Raw genomic sequence first — 19,678 nt, forward strand, 5'->3', positions numbered from 1 at the left:
AATTTTAATTAATTATCCTTAATCTTAAACTTAATCCTCCTAAATTTTGGTTTTGAATAAAATTAATTTTTAAACATAATAAACATACCTAAAGATATTTGTAAAACAACCTCAAAATATTCACTGTAGTGAACACAACATATTCTAATTAAAAAATCGATCTTATTTGGCTTAATACCTATACCTAATCTTGTACTTGAATCCTAACACTAACTCTAACCTTATTGACTCCTAATACTAACCATAACCTTAACCTAAGCTTTATCTTAGAATGGAAACTTTAATTTTAACCAACCCTTAAAACTAACCTTAAGTTAGGCTTAACCCTAAGCCTAATTACAATTAAAAGACGATACATATTATTTAACTATGAGAGATAGGCTTTGTTACAATAAAATTACAACTATTATTAATATATTTTTTTAACTAAATTTTGTCAAGCTTATATTAGAAAGATAATAATCTAAATTTTTATTTATAAAAGATAAAATAACAAAACAATTCAAATATTGTAAAGATAGACATTTGATGGTTTGAAACCACCTTTGCCAAGAGCTCCATTTACAATACTAATGTTCTTAGAACGTTGGAGGCCCTTTCTTCAAAGGAAATCAAGACTTAAAAATAGGCAATACATGAAAAAATAACAAACTTGAAAAATAATAAGATTTACCATTTGCAAATTCTTGTTTGAAAGAAAATATGATTCAAAGGAAAGAGAGGAATATAGAAGCTAAGACTAATGTAAACAAATTGTTTTCAAATTGAAGAAATGATTTTTGTTTAGCTATAGTACCATAGCATTTTTTACTTCTAGATCAATCTTGATTTTTATTTGAAATTGCATTTTTATTAAAAAATGAACATACTTTAAAAAAAACATATAATATAATAATTTGATTATATATATATATATATATATATATATATATATATATATATATATATATATATATATATATATATATATATATATATATATTTTATAAGAATTTTAAGTTAGAATTATCAAAGCAAGATATAATATTTAGAATATATTTATGACAAAATATACAATACAACAAGAAAAAGTTAATAAGAAAAGATAAATTTAAATAGTATTATATATGTGAACATAAGAACTTATGGAAACAAATCCAAGTATATTAATTTTAAAGAAATAAATCTTATAATATAAAAATCAAATATTAAAAAAATAAACAAATTTCAAACAAACCTCAACTCTATATATAAATAAATACCAAACTAAAACTTTCATAAAATGAATTCATTTCTTTAATAAATTAGTTTGAAAATATAATATATTTTATATTTTTTCCTTATATTTTAATAAAATGGATTAGGTGCGATTTTTCCCTCCAAGGTGCCCTATGCCTAGAGTGAAATGGTCCATTTCTTAAATACTACTTTTTGCTTGAGTTTGAAGTTGTTTAGGGGGACAACATTTTAATTTTAAACTATTGGATTGTCATCGTATAACCCCTTTTCTAGTAGTTAATAATTACAGAAAAAATATATATATATATAAAAAAATATAGCAAATATCAAATGAAAAATAATAAATTAAAAGTCTTTCTTTTTAAAATAATATTAAAATGAAATATATGTTTTATAAAAAATATATTTTATTTTTTATATAGATTATTAAAATTTTAATATATAATTTTTAAATTATTTATATATATATATATTTTTAACTATATACATTAATTAATTATATTCTATTTATAGATAATTTCATAGATAACATTTTTATAAAATTCAATTAATTTAATAAATGACTTTTTTTCTTTCTAAAATTCAAAGAAACATTAATACTTTAAGGTACACTTATTTGACTTTCTTTTTGAGTTTTTAAATTTAATTGTTTGATTTTTAAAATTTAAAAAAAAAAATCAACTTGAATTTAGTAAGTTAAACATAAATTTAATTGTTTGATTCTAAAAATTTAAAAGAGAATAATTCTAATTCCATCTATCAAATTACATATTCATCATTTGAATAAAAATGAGATTATATACTTAAAAACATTGAAGGATATTTTAGCAATATCATTAATTGAAAATCATATATATTTAATCTCTTATAATTTTTTTTATTAAATTAGCAAAAAGAAATAATCATTAGTAAATAAAATTTATGAGGTGAGTTGGTGAGTGAGCAAATGATAGGTTCATTAAGACAAAGAATGTGGTAAGGGAAAAAAAAAAATGATGAAAAAATGATCCGATAGAGTTTTTAAATTTAAGTTTTTGATTATTAAAATTCAAAAAAAATAATCAATTTGAATTAAGTAAGTTAAACATAAATTTAATTGTTTGATTTAAAAAATTTAAAAGAGAATAATTCTAACTCCTATATCTGCACTGTATCAAATTACATATATTCATCATTTGAATAAAAATGTTTATTAAATTGTTCAGGTAAAAATTACTGCCCGCTGGTCTCGTTATATAGCTAGGTAAACCCTACGGCCCGTAAGCTGGTTTAAAAGCTTCTATGGACGATTTTTTTTCCGATTAATTTTGAACGGTTTTATTTTCAGGCGTAGATAAATCCGGTGGCTATTGCCACCATATATCGGCTATCGGCTATCGGCTATCGGCTAATCAGCGTGATTTAGTGCACTTTATACTATTTAGCCATGCGAGTGCTCTGGAGAATATACTAATGCAGAGCACACAAATGTTTTATCAATTCTGGAGAGTATACCGACTATTCATCAAACCGACGCAGAGCACACATAAATGTTTTATCAGATTTTCATCAGATCTGAAATAAAGAGGTGAAGAATATTGAAATCATCGACAACCATCAAGACAATTTTTCTTCGGTAAGTTGGATTTGATTATTCTTATTATCTTTAATCTCTATTTTATTTTTTACGAGGACTGCATTTTTGGTGAATTCTGCTTGTTTCACCTCATTTTTTGATTGATCTAAAGATTTAAAACAGACACTAAAAATCTTTGTTTGCATGGAGCTCTCTTTTTAAGTTTTAAATTCTGCGACTTCAGCTGTGATTTGTGAACCAAATATATTTTCGATAATGCGGGTTTTTATTTTAAAAATTTGAATTTTTGTTCTTTGAAATTGATCATGTTCTGTATTGGGTAGTCTCAGTTTTATAATTTCAGCTTCCTTTGAGCATTTGCAGTTGATTTGATTTTGGGATTTTGCAAGCTATGCTTGCAATTTAATTAATTCTGATTAGTGATGACTGATGAGTATGGATTTGGAAACTCTCTCTCTCTCTCTCTCTAAAGCATGGAGCTATCTTTTAAACATTTTGTGCCTTCAGCTGTGAGTAGTGACCAATTGTACTTTCGGGTAAAGCTTATCTGTAATCATAGCCTGCATTAAATTTAACAACATAGAGCACCAAGAAATGTGGGAAATCTTAAGCCGGACAATCCATTTCTGTGTTCTTTTTGGTATTAATTTATCGGATCTCACCCTAGCTGAATATGTCGGCTGAGGGCCAACTAAATGTAAATAGAAATTTATCCACGTTTTTTTCTCCTAATAGTATATTACATATTTCTGGAGTGATCAAATCCATAGTGACTTGCACTTGTGTAAGATCTTCTGATGAGGCTCATAGTTCAAATCCAACTGGTTGCCTGAGGCCAGATGATGCTGAGACCTATAATCAGAAGATCTCAGTAGTCCCCTTTGCATATCTGACAAGATGGTTTGCCCTAGCCAATTAGGTGTTTTCTGTTACATTGTACAAAACATCCTAATACTTTCACCAGAGTATTTCCTCTACCCAATTGAATGTTTTCTACTACATTGTACAAAAACAAACTAGTCTCGCTATGCACATATGGCAGTAAGGTTTTCTCTATCCAATTGGATGGTTTGTATTGGTTTCTTGATCACGTGTTGGAGGTCAACAGCTGTTTTGTATTTTGTTCTTGTTTTTTCACTTTGTTGGTCTCTAGAATTTTCTCTTCCAAGAATTTTCTTTTGTAAATTAGAGTACTGTCGAGACCCTTTGACCTACATATGGTCATCTATAGACATAAATATAATTTCTTTTATTCTTTCTTTCTATTGCATTGCACAAAAATATCCCAAAAGTTTAATCTCTCTGCATATTTGGCATGAGGGTTTGACCTTCACAATTGAACATCTGCAGTTGAATCGTACAGAAACAGGGGACAATTGCCATGATTATTTTTAAGTATCTGCTGTAAAATTGTACAAAAACAGGGGAAAATTGCTATGACTACTCTTACTTCTAGCTATTACATTACATAAAATCAGTGAAAAATAAAACTATTCACATTAAAATATAAAATGTTCTCCTCTTATAAAAATAGAGGTGTACAACTTTTTGTTTTCTTTTCTTTTGATGAAAAGACCATATATTAAAACAAATGCATTAAAGCATACAACCAAATCCTAAAAAGGGTGGGTGGAAAAGTCAAACTAGTAGTTGGGGAACTGTAACATCATAAATTGTATACCCTCTACAATTTCATGTTATGTTTAGCACCCGTTTTAGAGGTAGTGTTTCAATTGGTGTAGGCAGGCTCTATCTAGGTCCAGATTGGCAACATTGGTCTCACCCTTTGAAGCCTTGACCTTTGTGCAATCTACTTGGGCTGGACACTAGTGCCCAGTGCTAATGTCCTCCCAATTTGGCTCCAAATTCAAATTTTTGAATGTCGGTATGGGGCCCTAAACTATTGTATTCTTGTATTGGCTTCTCTTAGGCATTTGTCAACGAAAAGGGTGAAGTCACATATAAAGGTGACTCCCTCTCTCATTTGAAAGCCTATCTATTCTAGCTAAGCAATCAATTGAATCTTCCTATGCAATCTAGCACTCTAAGGATCAAGCAATCAAGTCAATAGAGTTGAGAAGTCTGAGAATACTTTCAAGCACGTTGTCATCTACAATTGTAGTAATTTTATTTCTTATTGTTATCATGTTGTTATGAACTAACGCTTGCAGGTTCTCATCAACACCTTGTGTGGAATCCAAGCTATTGCTTCACATATGAGGTGATCATTGTCATTTCAACATTATCATTATTTGTTTGCTTTTGCTCCCCTGAGGGCTCACACTCTTTGTCGCTCATCATTGCTATTGTGAACGTGGGAACACTAATGTGGGGTTTGAGCTAGGCAAGCCATATACAACACAACCATTTTTCTCCTCTTTTCATGTGTGTAGGGTTAGATTTGAAAGTTGTCAAAAAGCGGAGGATATAGACACTGTGCAGATAGAGACAATGTTCCTCATCTGAAGTTTGAGGCAAAACTACAGGACTTGGGCACCCAACGCTAGTCTCCTCCCAGTGTCAGCGGAGATTTGCATGGTCGTAGCCCAAAAACCTCTTGAGATCATTCTTGTCACTGTCTTTTGCATCAGAATACTCTAGGACTCCAGCGCCCAGCACCCTTGTCTGACACAGTTTGCTCCAGTTTTCTATCATAGACTTTGTTTACTATTCCATTCTCAGATTTGTCTCTCTATTGCACCTCTATTTTGATCTTCCTGTATTCTGGTAAATTTGTTCATTTTGGATTCCTTCAACCTAGGTCATTACATGCTTTCAATTATCAATTATACAACCCCTCACATAAGTTGTGGATCTAGGATTGTTTGACTCTCCCTTGAGGATTGAAGTTAAACCCATTCATACCTATTCTAATGTTCTGTGTGGAAAAGGAGATTGATTCTAGGTTTATGCACATATTAGCCTAGGATCACTTTTAACCATTTCAAAAACAAAAATAAATATGTGGCCCCCAAAAGGGAAAAAGCCACAAAACAAAAGAATCCATGACTCCATGAGGGAAACAACTATCAAATTATAGATTGATTTACAAAGCTAAACACAACAACATTAAGTTGCAAGGGCAACCTCGTATCAGGAGAGGGGTTTTACCCACTAGGATTGTCTTGCTTGTCACCTGGCAAGTCTTTGCTACCATCCATAGGTTCCTACACATCATTAAAACATCCATTTTGTCCTCATGAATTTCTTGTGTTTGATTTTGAATAAATTGAGGGAAAATGATGGCAAGTGTAAGCTTAGGGAATTTTCCTGGTTGGGAGGGGTGCATTCACTCCATTGAGAGGATGTGGAGGTGGAGACCACACACTTTGATGACTAGAAGGCTAAGGAGGAGGGAGGGTTCAATTGGATTGTTGTTTGGTAGTCTCTAGTGGAGGTAGAGGGTGGCCCTTAGGTGGCTTTACTAGTAGCAATGTGAGGACTTTGACCTATTGTGTCTCTTGTCTTGGCAAGGGAATTGAGTATGGGAAGATGAAGGTGGTGCCCTGGTCATTGTGCAAGGGGCATTCCCCTAGTGGCCTAGTAAGGTTCGAAGATGTTGAAGCTCCAACACAATCTTTCTAACTTGAACTTGGATTTACACAAGCACATTAGAGGTTGCCAATGGTTTGGAGTGAATAGATAAATTAATATTTATAGTAGAATTTCTACTTTTCCTATGTAAGAAAGAATCTCCAATTTGGAAGAATGCCATAGCTATTAAAACTCAATAAGAAATTTGGTCCCATCTCCTACAATGACATTGTTCCAAGTGAACAATTTAGGCATTAAAGGTTAGAAAAAATCATGTATCTAGTGCCAATCATCTTGAACATGTGCACAATACTAGAAAGGTGGAGAAGGGTGTCAACTTTCCCACAAAGGGGACATCTTGGATTGGAAATTCCTAGATGTATCAAATTGTTGTCAATTGTTAGACCTTGCTAAAATAGACACTAGGCAATTCAAGGATCCACAATAACCCTCTTGATTGCTTAGAGTTTGATTTGTAGAGTGAAAATTCCTTTGTGATCAATGAATTTCCATTTGATAGTATGAAGCCTGGTTAGGGGTTGGGATATTTTTTTCTTGTAATGCTACATCTTGTTCCATTGGAGAGTAGAGCTAGAAGCTAGGAAGAAAGTGTTAATATATTTGAAAGCTTGGCAAATATTGTACTCATCTTCAATAAGCATCAAGAATGAATAATTTGCAAAGTGTCTATTGACCAAGTGCTTGGAGGTAGTTCTAGGCAGGGGAATTCTCTTGATTTGTTGTTGTGAAGTAGCATTAGCATGTAGATAGCCAAATCCTTCAGCAAGAAGCACCTAGAATAAAGGCATGGGACAATAAACTTGCTCTATAGAATGGAAAAGGCCAAAGGGCACAAATTGAATACAATTAATGATTAGGTAGGCAAAAAATCAGCAAAGAGCATTAGAATCAATTGAATAAATGTAGGACCAAAACCAAGAGCTCTAAGCATGGCAAGAATGAAATGCCATTCAATCCTATCATAGGTCTTTTCAAAGTTAATTTTGATGAAAATTGCCTATTGATTGGACTTTCATATCCATTCATGCCCTCCTAGACGACTATAACATTGTTGAGAATGTATCTGCTTTGAATGAATCCAAGTTCTTCAAGACGGAATGCCATTGGGAGGAGATGTTTCATATGCATAGCTAAAGACTTGGTAATGGTTTTGTAGGGGACATTCAAAATAGTGATGATCCTCTAGCTGTAGATCAACTTTGGATCACCAACTTTATGAATGAACTTGATGTTTTCTTGGTTTATTATAGGGCTTGGAGAATTAGTATATGATTCTTCAAGATAAAAAATTGAAACAAATAATGACCAGCATCATCGTAGAGGATTTTGGCATTGTAGCTAGGAGTTTTTTCATTGGCCATTCCAAATGTAGTCAAGTGGAGCTTCTCCTAAGAAAGGAATTTGTAACTAGCAACAACCTAGTTTGTGGAGATCCTACACAACTACATCTACATAGGCCTTAAGAGCCTCTTCTTTTTCTAGTGATGGTGCTTGAGGTTGAAATACTTTAGTCTAGTGTTGAAAAAAGGCATGGATGATGTTAGGGAGAGCAAAAAGGCATTGATCATCCTCTTTGATGCACTTCATTTTTTGAGATGAATTTTTTGGCCTAAGGCCTAAATAAATTCTTTTGAAACATGATCTCCAACTTTGCAACTTTATCTAGGTAGGCCTTAAGAGCCTCTTCTTTTCCCTATGATGGGGCTTGATATTGGAATGCTTTAGTGTAGTGCTGGACATAGGCATTGAGGATGTTAGGGAATTAGGGATAACAAAAAGGCATTGACCATCCTCTTTGATTTACTTGATTTTTTAAATGAAATTTTCAGTTGTAAGGGTTGAAAATATTCTTTTGAAACATGATCACCAACATTTAATTAGTGAATTTTGCGCTTCCTTGGTAGTGTAAGCATCAACCACTTGCACAAGGTCGCACTATTTATACCAAAAATGCATAAATTGGGAAAAATTGTGAAAATCACAATTAATCATGGAACGCCAAAATTCATGATTTTTTCCCTTTAGAAAAATGCGATTTAAAGAAATCCTTGGGCGGCAATATTGATTTGTTTCCCTCCATTTTGTCATTTTTTCCAACTGTAATAATGATTCTTTAGACTTCTATACACTGGATTTCAACTACTCTTGGTTGGTAGGGTATAATAGAGTTGTTTCTTTTCCCATTTGATTCAGAGATCTGGCTTGGCCTTTTGCGTTTGTTTCCCCATATCTGGTGTACTTTGGTCTTCCCATAAGCACATATGTGATGTGGGATGGTCTGCCCCTACTATGAAAATTGCATGTAAGAACAAGTTAGCTTTACTAACCCTAGCCTATAACATCGATTGGAGCAATGATACCATTTTCTAAATGAAATGAAAACATACACTTACAAATTTTTCTAATTCTAGAATAATTTTAGAGGCGATTATAATAAATTGACGAAGTGAATTGATTCAAAATATAAATTGATGTGTTGAAATGGAAATGGAAAGGGTTAAGGTTTTGTGTGCTTTAGGATGTGAATTTATTAAATTGTATGTTAGGATAGAGATTTGATTTCTGATATTTGATGTTAGATTTCAAATAAAAAATTGAGATGACTGAATTTTAAGAAATCAGGGTATTAAACAAAATGCAGTTGTGGTCTTTCTTACAACAATTATAATTATGTATTGTGAAAATCGTGGCTCTATCTTATAAGAGCCATGATCTTGCCCTACAAGAATTACAATCATGTCATACAAATTTGAGACCTAGCCTTTGGACATTTGAACTTAAAAAATTGTAAGAATTTTGAATCTTGATGTAAAAAAATAGTGTTAGTGTTGGGGACCTATGCTAGACTGCAAAAGTATTTTTTTTATGCTTTGGTTGAGCTCTAAGATACCATAATGTTAAGACAATTCTAGGAACATACTATGCACGTGGCTAATGTGGAAGTAACAACTGTGGTGCAAAGGGAGGTGTGCAAATATTTATGTGTTATGACACAACTATGACATTTTGTATGGATTTATCCTAGTGCTAAAGGTAACTAAAGATGCATGTTGTGTGCTCATATGTTATTAGGTGGGGATGAATTGCAATAGGTTGTCAACATAATTAAGTGGCATGGATGGTAAAAGTGGGTTTCATACAAAAATCTTGCACTGGTTAAAAATTTGTGCTAGGGTTTGCTTTGATTGTGTTTTTCTGTTCATTTGCTTGGTTCAAATTAATCTAAGTTCATGTTCCAGCTAAAGTTTGTGGTTTTAATTGTAGTTTTCTTTTTCCTAGTTGCAGTGATGCGTGTGGAATGTGATGTAGAGGGCAAGATTATCTGGGCCAAAATTTTGCATTAGTGGTCATAGTCAATTCTTAATGGTATAATGCTAAACACATTGATGAAATTTTAATCCAAATTTTTATTGAAGATCCATTAGGTGACCATTCTAAGAAACTAAAGCTTAGGGCCTAACTAACCTCAATAGAGAATATCTAAGCAAACATAAATTCAAGTGTTGTCCCCTTCTTTGTATGTGTGCCAATTTAAAACAATGACGTCAAACCATTAGTCGTTTATATCTTCCCATATTGAAGTAGTTTTCTCTTAAAATAACTTTGTCAACACCAAATAATGTCTAAAAAAGCTGTGAGAAATCTAGTTTTTCAATGCCTATACATGCAAATGACTGCAATGGTTTTCATTTATTTTTGTTAACCATCTACCCAACAATCTTATTCCAATGAAACAAATCACATATTAAGCTGCAATCCTCTCTTTATTTTACAATGATTTGACAATCTATCAATATAAATTTATCAATAATAATACCGACAAGAACCCATGACATGGTCTAACAAAAGGGGTTCCATTATGTTTGTTATATGTTTTAATTTCTTAGAAACATAAACAGACAAATATGCCATTTCGTTTTGAACTAAATGTGCAATATAACATTTTAAAACTATCTTAATTTCGCTAGGTTTGTTTTAACATCACTTTCAGCTTGGTCTCAAAACTCTGTTGGAAAATACAGCAAACACATTAGGTAGTCCTAGATTTACATTACTAAGGTCACAACTACTATTGTTAAAAGCAATGACACAGATATAATCAAGGGCTTTAAAACATTAATTTAAAAAAATATTCAGATAATCATTACATATGTTTATCCTTCTTGTGTGACAGGACTGTTATTACTACTGCTTATTCAAAAGAAACAGTTACATTTAGTATGATGAATGCATTGTGCAGTGAATATAATCAGCGATATGAACATAAACAACAAAAAATTATATACCACAATTCATGGGCCAAACTCTCAATTTTATTTGCTCTCTATATCTTTATACTATTGAAATGCCTTAAATTATAAAAACAAGAAGTTTTTATCCCCTTTTCTACATTTTTTGTGATTTTTTTAAAATCCAATTTTTTCCATATAAATCTTGATTTTTTGGAAAAATCTTATACTTTTGGTTTGCCATATTTTACCCCAAAAGATATTTGTTGCTATTAGACACTTGAATTTGGAAGGGAATTTCGAAAAGCACCACTTCAAGCTTGTTGAGCTTTGATGACATGATCTCATTGGATTTGTGACTTATGTTTGCTGAATGTCAACCAAACATTCTCAAAAAATAGGGGTATGGGTGATGATGTGAGACCAACAAAGAGTCTAATCACTATCCTATTTTAGATGTAACACTAAATTCCAAATGCATTGGATGTGAGCCAATGTGGAATTGTGTTGGAGCAGTGACGTGTTAAAAATAATTGAGTCTTCTTAGTATTAAACTTTTGTGGGCTCCACTCAACTTTGAATCAAATCTATAAATAACGGAAAGCACACAATCTGGCATGGATTCAACTAGAAGAGAATAATAGATGGTGAAGGAAAAGTACAATTGCTTGACATCATAGCATGATCAATCCTCTTAATGATTCTTTCAGCCCCATTTTGCAAATTAGACCAAGTGTACCAAATTGGAGATGTGCTTTGGTGGCCAAGATTAGGCACATAAAGGCCTAATTTATTGTGCATATATAACTGCATCTCTCTTTGTCTAGCTGTTCATCGCATATGTAAACGGCCTTGTTTGTTAGATGCTGCCTTAACTATATTGATGTTGCCATTAAGAACTCTCTGTGCTGGCTAAAGGTCATCTGCAAGCCATTGCCAAAGTAGAGTTCTTTTAGCTGCATCATTCAAGGCATTGATATTGACAAAGCCAAAAGCTTAATTATCAATATTTAAAAGGACCCTTAAGAATCCATTAGTCAGGTTACAGCCGCAAGCAACATAGTGGAGTTGCCATTTGGCATCAATGAATGTTACCTTGCCACCCTGATCTTGCTCATGATTACTGCTGAAACAAATACTATTTGGCCATATGACATGACACATGACTGAAAAGAAAAAGGCCAACAACCTTAATTTCTTGAAGAGAGAATTTCTAGAGGGGCAAATCTTAGTCGAAAGTCATACACCATGAATTTGTGCTTTGGGCCTGTCAAACCCCTTACATTCTATGAGATGCGATTCTTGGGACAAGAGGTTACAAGGACATTTATGTGTTGTCCAACCTGCTTCTCCAAAGTTTCAATGCTTTTTTTATTTGCACATAATATTTAAATTTCTTATTTCAGGAAACTGAAAGATTAGCCAACTGATTTATAGCTGTATAAATTCAGTCTTCAATGTTTTCCCTGTTCACTAATGTTTGGTTTGGTACATTTTGGTTCAGGTAGAACTTTAGAAATTCATCGATCATCATCAGAGGCATGCAAGATTGTACCATCATAATTACTTAATGGTGAAACTGATTTTATGTTTTCCCATCCAATAAACAGGTTTACACTGCATGCAGAAGTCTCTCTCTGTCATAATAGTGACCTAGAGTTTGAAGCTTAGAGAGAATGTCGTCTGTGGAGTCAAGTACTCAACATATATCCTCCTTACACATTGAAGATGTGATTGAGTCCCAGAGTTGGGCTGCACCACCTCTTGCAAAGAATTTGGGGTTGTTGTCTGCAAATAAGGTGATCTACTTTTCAAAAATCAAATTAGACTACAAATGGATTCATGAATGTTCAAAAGTATATTTTATGCAGCAACTAGATTTTGTAGCAAAATTGCTTTATAAACCTTTTGTAAATGGTCCAATGTGAATGGATGCCCTGAAAATTGCAGTTAATGATTAAGCCACACAGTACATTCAAGATTTCTAGATAATCTTGAAATCTATGAATTGAGGTTAGCTTCTTCTATGAATCCTATGTAGTATAAATATGACTAGATTAATGCAGATGCATAATGTGGATTCTTTCCTCGGTTTCGAACTTGTTTTGTGCATATAGCATGAAATGGTTGCAAATGAGTATTTTACATGGACTATAGGAAAAGAAGGTTGGTTTTAAAGGGTTTAGTTTCTATATTCTTTTTAAGACTGATTTTATCCCGTAATTTGACTACCAGATAAAACTTGCAAAAATGTTGATGGAAGAGCAACAAGAACATCTTTTTGCTCATTGGCCTGAACCAGGTTCTGATGATGAAAAGAAAAAGTGTTTCTTTGACCAGGTACAGCTTATCATATGCATTTTCTTGTAATCCACAATTTTGTATTGAGCAGAGTATTTTACTAGAATTTGCAGTTTTTTTTGTTTTCATAAATAGTTCATAAGATTCTTTATAAATTATGCAGTCACCAGAGATTCACATGCCTCAGTTTTTTCTTAAATGTTTCCCTTTTTGTGTACTATATGCTGCTGGTTCATTTGATAATAATTATTCTTTCTTTCTACTGTCATCAATATCATTATTCTTTCATTCTATTTTTTCAATTTACACAGGATTATACCTGTTTTTTTTTCAAACAAATCCTCCAGTTAGCATTTAGTTAGATAATGACTGGAAACTAGAAATAATTTTAATTCTTTATGCACTCTTTAGAGAATTTTTCAAGTCATTTTAACTGAACAAATCATGCATGCATGTTGAGCAGGTTGAAAAGCTTGATGCTAGTTACCCAGGTGGCTTGCGTGCATACATTCATAATGCTAGACAACTCTTGGCAGATTCAAAAGCTGGGAAAAATCCTTTTGATGGATTTACCCCTAGTGTAAGTGAATATAATTTACTTGGGAATCAAATTAGCAAAAACTTTCCCTTGTTTGTTTTAGTGGAATAGATCTTGCATTTTTAGATTATTGTTGTTTTTCTGTAATTTATGTAAAATTTCTTGAGAGAATTGCAAAAGGTCATTACCAGAACATTTTTCCACAGAGTAGAAACAATGTTATTTAAATGGTTAAGTGAAATGAAATCTTTCACTAAGATAAACACTAATGTGCATAGGCATAAACAATGGAATATACAGGTCGTTTTGTCTTGAATATGCCCATTGTAACATGCCCATTGTTCTACCCATACAAATTATTAAGTTTTATTCCCACAATTGAAAGAAAACTTCCAACATACAAGTAATAATTTTTTTTTCCATTTCATAAACAATATACATACTTGAAATAATTCCCATTTCAACTTTTTCCATTTTGTCATAAATCATATACAATTTCATTTTCATAAACATATGAAAGTGTTTACATTTTTTCCTTTTCTAATTTCCATTTACTTTAGGAATATTTGAATACATATAAAGCTTCTATAAGTTTAATGAAACATAAGTGATACAAATGGTCCATATGTCCTTGCTGGCATACGTCCTCAAATATCGGCCATTAGTTGCATGAGGAAGAGCATCACTCAAGCGCTTTTCCACCCAACCAAGACTTAACAATCCCCATGCCTTTTCTAATAAAAGTGACCTGACTCTTCAACAAAGAGTTTGGTTTGGTGCCCTCATAATAATAGCCTTATGAGTATAGTGTTGTGTCCTACATAACTAAAGCTACCATACATTGGCTACAACCTACATGTATGACATTCCCTATCTAGTATGTAAACTTGGATCATAGTGAACCGACAGTGTCTACAGTGGTAATCTACACTACTTTGGCCAAGGAATTCATCACCTAGTACTTCAAGTGTGAGTCGTATGTCCACCCATTTCATTGCTCAATTTGGTAAACTGACTATTTTATTCTATTCCCTTATCATTCCCATAAGGTTAATAAATAAATGACTAACTAGGTTATTTCCATCCACAGATTGAACAAACCTTAGGATTAACCAAATCAATCATTCCTATTTACTAAAGAAACATATCATAGCATAGCACTAACTTAGCTAGTACATACATGTATGTAAATTTATTCATAAAGATTATCAAGTTTCTATCAACTTAAGAGTGCATATTCTACAAGTAACACAATCTCATTCATTGCTTTAATTATGCTTCTACAATAGCTTATTCTATATACATACATATCTCAATATAAAAGAAAAGACGTGTTGTGAGGTATTCACTTATCGCCCCATTGCAAATGGGGACCCCCACTTTTTCACTTTCTAGGTTAGTCGTCTTAGTTTAGTAGTTGGTTGTTGTCAAGTCTTTGCTATTAACCTTTTGTTTGTAGTTGCTCAGGAGCTGATCAAGTCTCTCTCTTAAGGATGAAGTGAGGTTCAACACTTCCTTTGCCCAGCCAAGGTATAATCCCTTCCACTTCTCCTAGTCCTATCAGTGGGTGCCCAAACTCGATCACTCCCATCTCCATTCCTCACCTTTGCCATCACCACATTCTCCTATCTTCCACCTCCCCTTTCATTTCCATTTTCCCCCACTCCCTCTCATCTCCCTCCACTTCCTTTACCTACCTATACCTTCACCCTCACCGACACCTCCAACTTACATTTACCACACCTCCTACCTCCTTACCTTACCTTTTACCTCCTTATTCCCCTATGCTTACCTTCTATCCTACCCCATCTCCTACACTAACCACACTCTCGTTCCACCCTACCACACCCCTTGCCCTTCTTGCCTACCATCATACCCTCTTTCCTTTAGCTACCAGTCCTAAGTTACCGGTTCTTGTGGTTTTGGCCTGGGTCCGGGTCCTGGTTCGTGCCCGGTCCTGGTTCGGCCTGGGTTCGACCTGGGACCCACAGGGAACCCAGCCACCTGGGAAGGACCCGGGTGGAACCCAGGTCGAACCCAGGAGGACCCGAGTGAACCCAGGAGGACCCGGGTGAACCTAGGCCCGTGGGTTCCCAAAAACGGGGCCCACGGTTCAAAAAACAATAAAAACCAATAAAAAAGTACTTAAAAAAATAGTTAATTAATAATTAAACCCTAATTCGCCCCTTTATGATGCATTTCATGCATCAAAACATTCATTCAATTCATTCTATTTGCATTTTTGAAGATTTTTTCTCTAAAGCCGGGTTTCTTAGTTTTTGCATTTTTCTTCGAAGGTAGAGACTATGAAGATGTGAGACACGCATAAAAGGCATAAGAACCACTGGAGAAGGAAGATTTAGTCATCAAAGGTGAGTGAATCTGATTTTTTTACAAGTTTTTAAGAATTTTTTAAAGTTTTTTTTAAATTTTTAAATTTTTTTTTAAAGTTTTTCTTTAAATTTTTAAATAAGTTCTGTATATTTTTTTACACTTTGTATGCATAGTATGGGGTTATAATGCCAAAATTTTATCAATTTTTTTCAATAATGTTGTGTTTTCTCTTTTTATTTTAGGTGCATTATTCATATAATCATACATAATGGCAGAAATTGGAAGTGCAAGTGCAAGCTCTAGTTCAATTGCCCATGCCCAAACTGAAAATAACCCCTTTAAAATTGATCAAGATTCACCACTTTGGCATTATACAACAATGATCAAGCAAGTGTCTGGTGGTGGGAGTTTTGTTTGGAAGTGTAACCATTGTGGCACTGAGTATACCAGCTCATACTATCGAGTGAAAGGCCACCTTTGTTTCATCCCCAGGCGTGGAATAAAATTTTGTAAGGGATCAGATGGCAAGGGGCTGCCAAAAGCTCTAGTTTTGGAATATATTAGACAACAAGAGGAAGCTGATAGGAGAAGTGGCAAAGCAAAGACTGATCATCCTCTTGTCCAGTCAAGCTTGAAGACTACGAGGCCTTCTAGTAGTATTGGCTCCACAAGACCAGCCGGATCGCATCCTTTCATGCCAAAACCACCAGTTGCTCCACTAGAGAATCAAAATGTTGTGGCTTCACGGAAAAGAGGCCCATTGGATACTGCCTTCAAAAATGAAATGAGAGAGATTGCAGATTAGAGCATTGGGCGTTGCATTTATGGCAATGGGCTTCCTTTCAACCTTGTTAGATCACCTTACTTTTGGGACATGGTACATACCCTTTGCAACACACCTTCTGATTATGTTTGTCCAGGGTATGAAAAGGTGAGAACCACCTTATTGGCAAAGGAGAAAGCATCCGTAGAGTCACAGTTGAAAGTCATCAAAGATACATGGCCGGAAACAGGTTTGACCATCGTTTCTGATGGATGGAAAGATTGTAAAAATAGGTCATTGATCAATGTTATAGCAGTGTGCCCTAAAGGGGCAATGTTTTTGAAAGCGGTGGATTGTGAGGGGCAAGTGAAAGATGCAAGTTTCATTGCCAATATCCTCATAGAATGCATTGACATGGTGGGGCCTCAAAATGTTGTCCAAGTCATAACGGACAATGCTAAAAATTGTAGGGCAGCGGGGACTATAGTCGAGGCTACATACGGTCACATCTTTTGGACACCATGTGCAGTCCACTCGCTCAATTTAATCATGCAAAAGATTGGCACACAAATTGATTGGGTGAAAAAACTGTACGAGGAGGGCGAGGAGATTCAAATATTTGTGACTAATCATCATATGTCACAAGCCATTTTTAGGACCTTCTCCAAGTTGGAGTTGTTGAAGGTAATTACTAATTTAATTTTTAATTTTAATTTTTTAATTTTTTATAATTGATATATGTTGTGTATTTTTTTATGTCATGTTAGGTAGCTGAAACACGATTTGCATCTCACACACTCGTCTTAAGACGACTTGTGAAGGTGCGAGAGGCCTTGAGTTCTATGGCCATCAACGGATTGTGGAGTGTATGGAAGCAGGCCCAGACAGAAAGAGCTCTAAAAGTAAGAGTATTGATCCTTAGTGAGAAATGGTGGGATGATGTGGAATATGTTTTGAATTTCACTAAGCCCATCATGAGCATGATTAGGTATGTTGATACTGATCGCCCATGTTTGGGTGAGATTTATGACGGCATGGATTGCATGGTGGAGAAAATAAGAGAAGTAATAAAAAGAAAAGTAAATGACCCAACGGAAACATTTTTCAAAGTTGTGCAGAATATTATTGTTGACCGTTGGAACAAGATGACCAATCCCTTACATCTCTTGGCATTTGCTTTGACACCAAAATTTTATAGTGCAGAGATGCTTGCAACACCAAGGAGGGTACCACCATATAGAGATGCAGAGGTTGCTTCTGGCTATAGAGCTGCCTTTAAAAAGATATATCAAGATGAGGAGACAAGAAATGTTGTCATGAAGGAGTTTGGCCAATTTGTATCCACAAAAAATCATGATGTTGTAGCTCTCAATGCTAGATATGGGATGGATGCTGATGAGTGGTGGTATGTACATGGTCAAGGCTCCGTTTACTTGCAGCCTCTTGCAATTAAACTTCTCTCCCAAGTATGTATCTTTTTATTTTTTATAGTTTTCCAATTCCATTTGATGCGATCAAATTTTTATTTTATAATTTATAAATTTCTAATAATGTTTTAACTTTTAACAGGGTGCAAGTTCTTCAGCTGAGCAGAATTGGAGTACATACTCCTTCATCCACTCAGTCAAACGTAATCGTTTGGGTGCAAATAGAGCTGAGGATTTGGTCTACGTACACTCCAACCTTCGTTTGTTGTCACATAAGGACCTTGAATATAATGTGGGTGCAACAAGGAATTGGGATCTAGCCCCTAAGTGTGCTGATTTAGATGCTACAATTGCACAACTTGCCCAAGTCTCTATAGACGAGGCAGCTATGGAACTTGAGAGAGACTTGGCTAGTGGGTGTGACATTCCATTCGATAGTGGTTCAATTGATGCTGGATTTGAACCACTTGATGACCTTGGGCTTGGGTTGGATGGTTTAGATGAAGATGAATATGGAATTTAAATCCCATAGATGGCTTGTAATTTGAATTTTTATTGTGTCATGACATATTCACATTTTGAAACTTGAATCAGTTGAAACTTGAAACTTGAATATTATCTTTTTTGCAAATTATGAATATGATATTAGACTTTAGTTATTAGTTTACTGATAACATTTGCAATAGATGGATATTTATTGGCATTGGCAATTATGGATTTATGATTTATGTATGGAAAGTCACATTGTATATTTTATTTTTGTATGGATTGTATATATTGAAGATATATATAATATATGTGTATATATATAAATTTATAATTAATATATGTATATATGTACGGACGAACCTGTACCCGTACCCAAGAAATTTTTTTATTTGAACCCGAATCCGAACCCGAACCGGTAACTTAGGCTACCACCCTACCCAACCCTCATTCCATCTAGCCTACCCCACCTTTACCCTTCCACTACCCCTTATACCTCCTGTTCCACTTTACTCCCCATATCCTAACTCCTTCCATTATCCTTTATACCTCTCCACCCACCATAGCATTCACTCTACCTATTTCCCCACATCCATATTCCTTATGTCTCCCTTTCCCCAACATCTTTTTCTTCCCTTCCTCACGTGGCACTTCCCTTACCATTCTTATCTTCCCTCAAATTTCCATTCATCAACTGTTTGGGCCCACAAACTTGAAAGCTGGAAGTTTTAGTAGTCTTCACATGCCCTGCCACACCATTCCTTGGGCCCCACCAAACTCTAAGGTGGAGATTTAAAAGTTATAAGGCATTTTTTTAAGAGAAAGTAAAGAAGAAAGCATCCACCTCACCATTTCTTTGCAAGGTGTGGAGTTAATGATAAGGAAGCTGGCCCTTGAAATAAAAGACGTGTCCTTTAGACCAAAACCATTTGGGATTTAAATTCAAATGAAGTAAATCAAAGCAAATTCAAAATCAGAGTATAAAAGAGCAGAAGTAAATAACAACATAAAGGAGCAAATCCATATTAGAAATAAGGGAAATCAGATTCGAAATTTATTTCCAGATTTGAGAAAACATTGTTCTCTTTCTAGAATCTTGATCAAAATATGTTTGTTTCCAGGTTTAATGGGAGCAAGGATGCATGGAGCATGGAACAAAGGAGATCAATCAAGCTTTCAGGTTTCGCATTCAATACAGGGAGAGTGAAGAACTCAGAAATGCAAATTTTAACAAGGAAGAGTGGTGGATAT

General features: G+C 34.1%; 1 protein-coding gene across 3 annotated transcripts in view; it reads left to right on the forward strand.

The window, feature by feature from the left end:
- The first annotated feature begins 2,449 nt into the window (after window positions 1–2,449).
- Window positions 2,450–19,678, forward strand: part of LOC131065414 (UDP-sugar pyrophosphorylase 1) — a 153,112-nt gene continuing 135,883 nt past the window's right edge. Inside the window, exons 1-4 of one of the 3 annotated variants that reach the window (XM_059221272.1) lie at window positions 2,450–2,833; window positions 12,083–12,377; window positions 12,814–12,918; window positions 13,343–13,459. In XM_059221272.1, the coding sequence (XP_059077255.1) occupies window positions 12,255–12,377; window positions 12,814–12,918; window positions 13,343–13,459 (345 nt within the window). In that variant the 5' untranslated portion in view covers window positions 2,450–2,833; window positions 12,083–12,254. The remainder of the gene's footprint in view (window positions 2,834–12,082; window positions 12,378–12,813; window positions 12,919–13,342; window positions 13,460–19,678) is intronic. The other 2 variants (XM_057999914.2, XM_057999916.2) reach the window with 2 other exon arrangements.

The sequence above is a fragment of the Cryptomeria japonica genome, chromosome 5 (genome assembly GCF_030272615.1).
Source record: "Cryptomeria japonica chromosome 5, Sugi_1.0, whole genome shotgun sequence".
In the NCBI taxonomy this organism is placed as follows: Eukaryota; Viridiplantae; Streptophyta; class Pinopsida; order Cupressales; family Cupressaceae; genus Cryptomeria; species Cryptomeria japonica.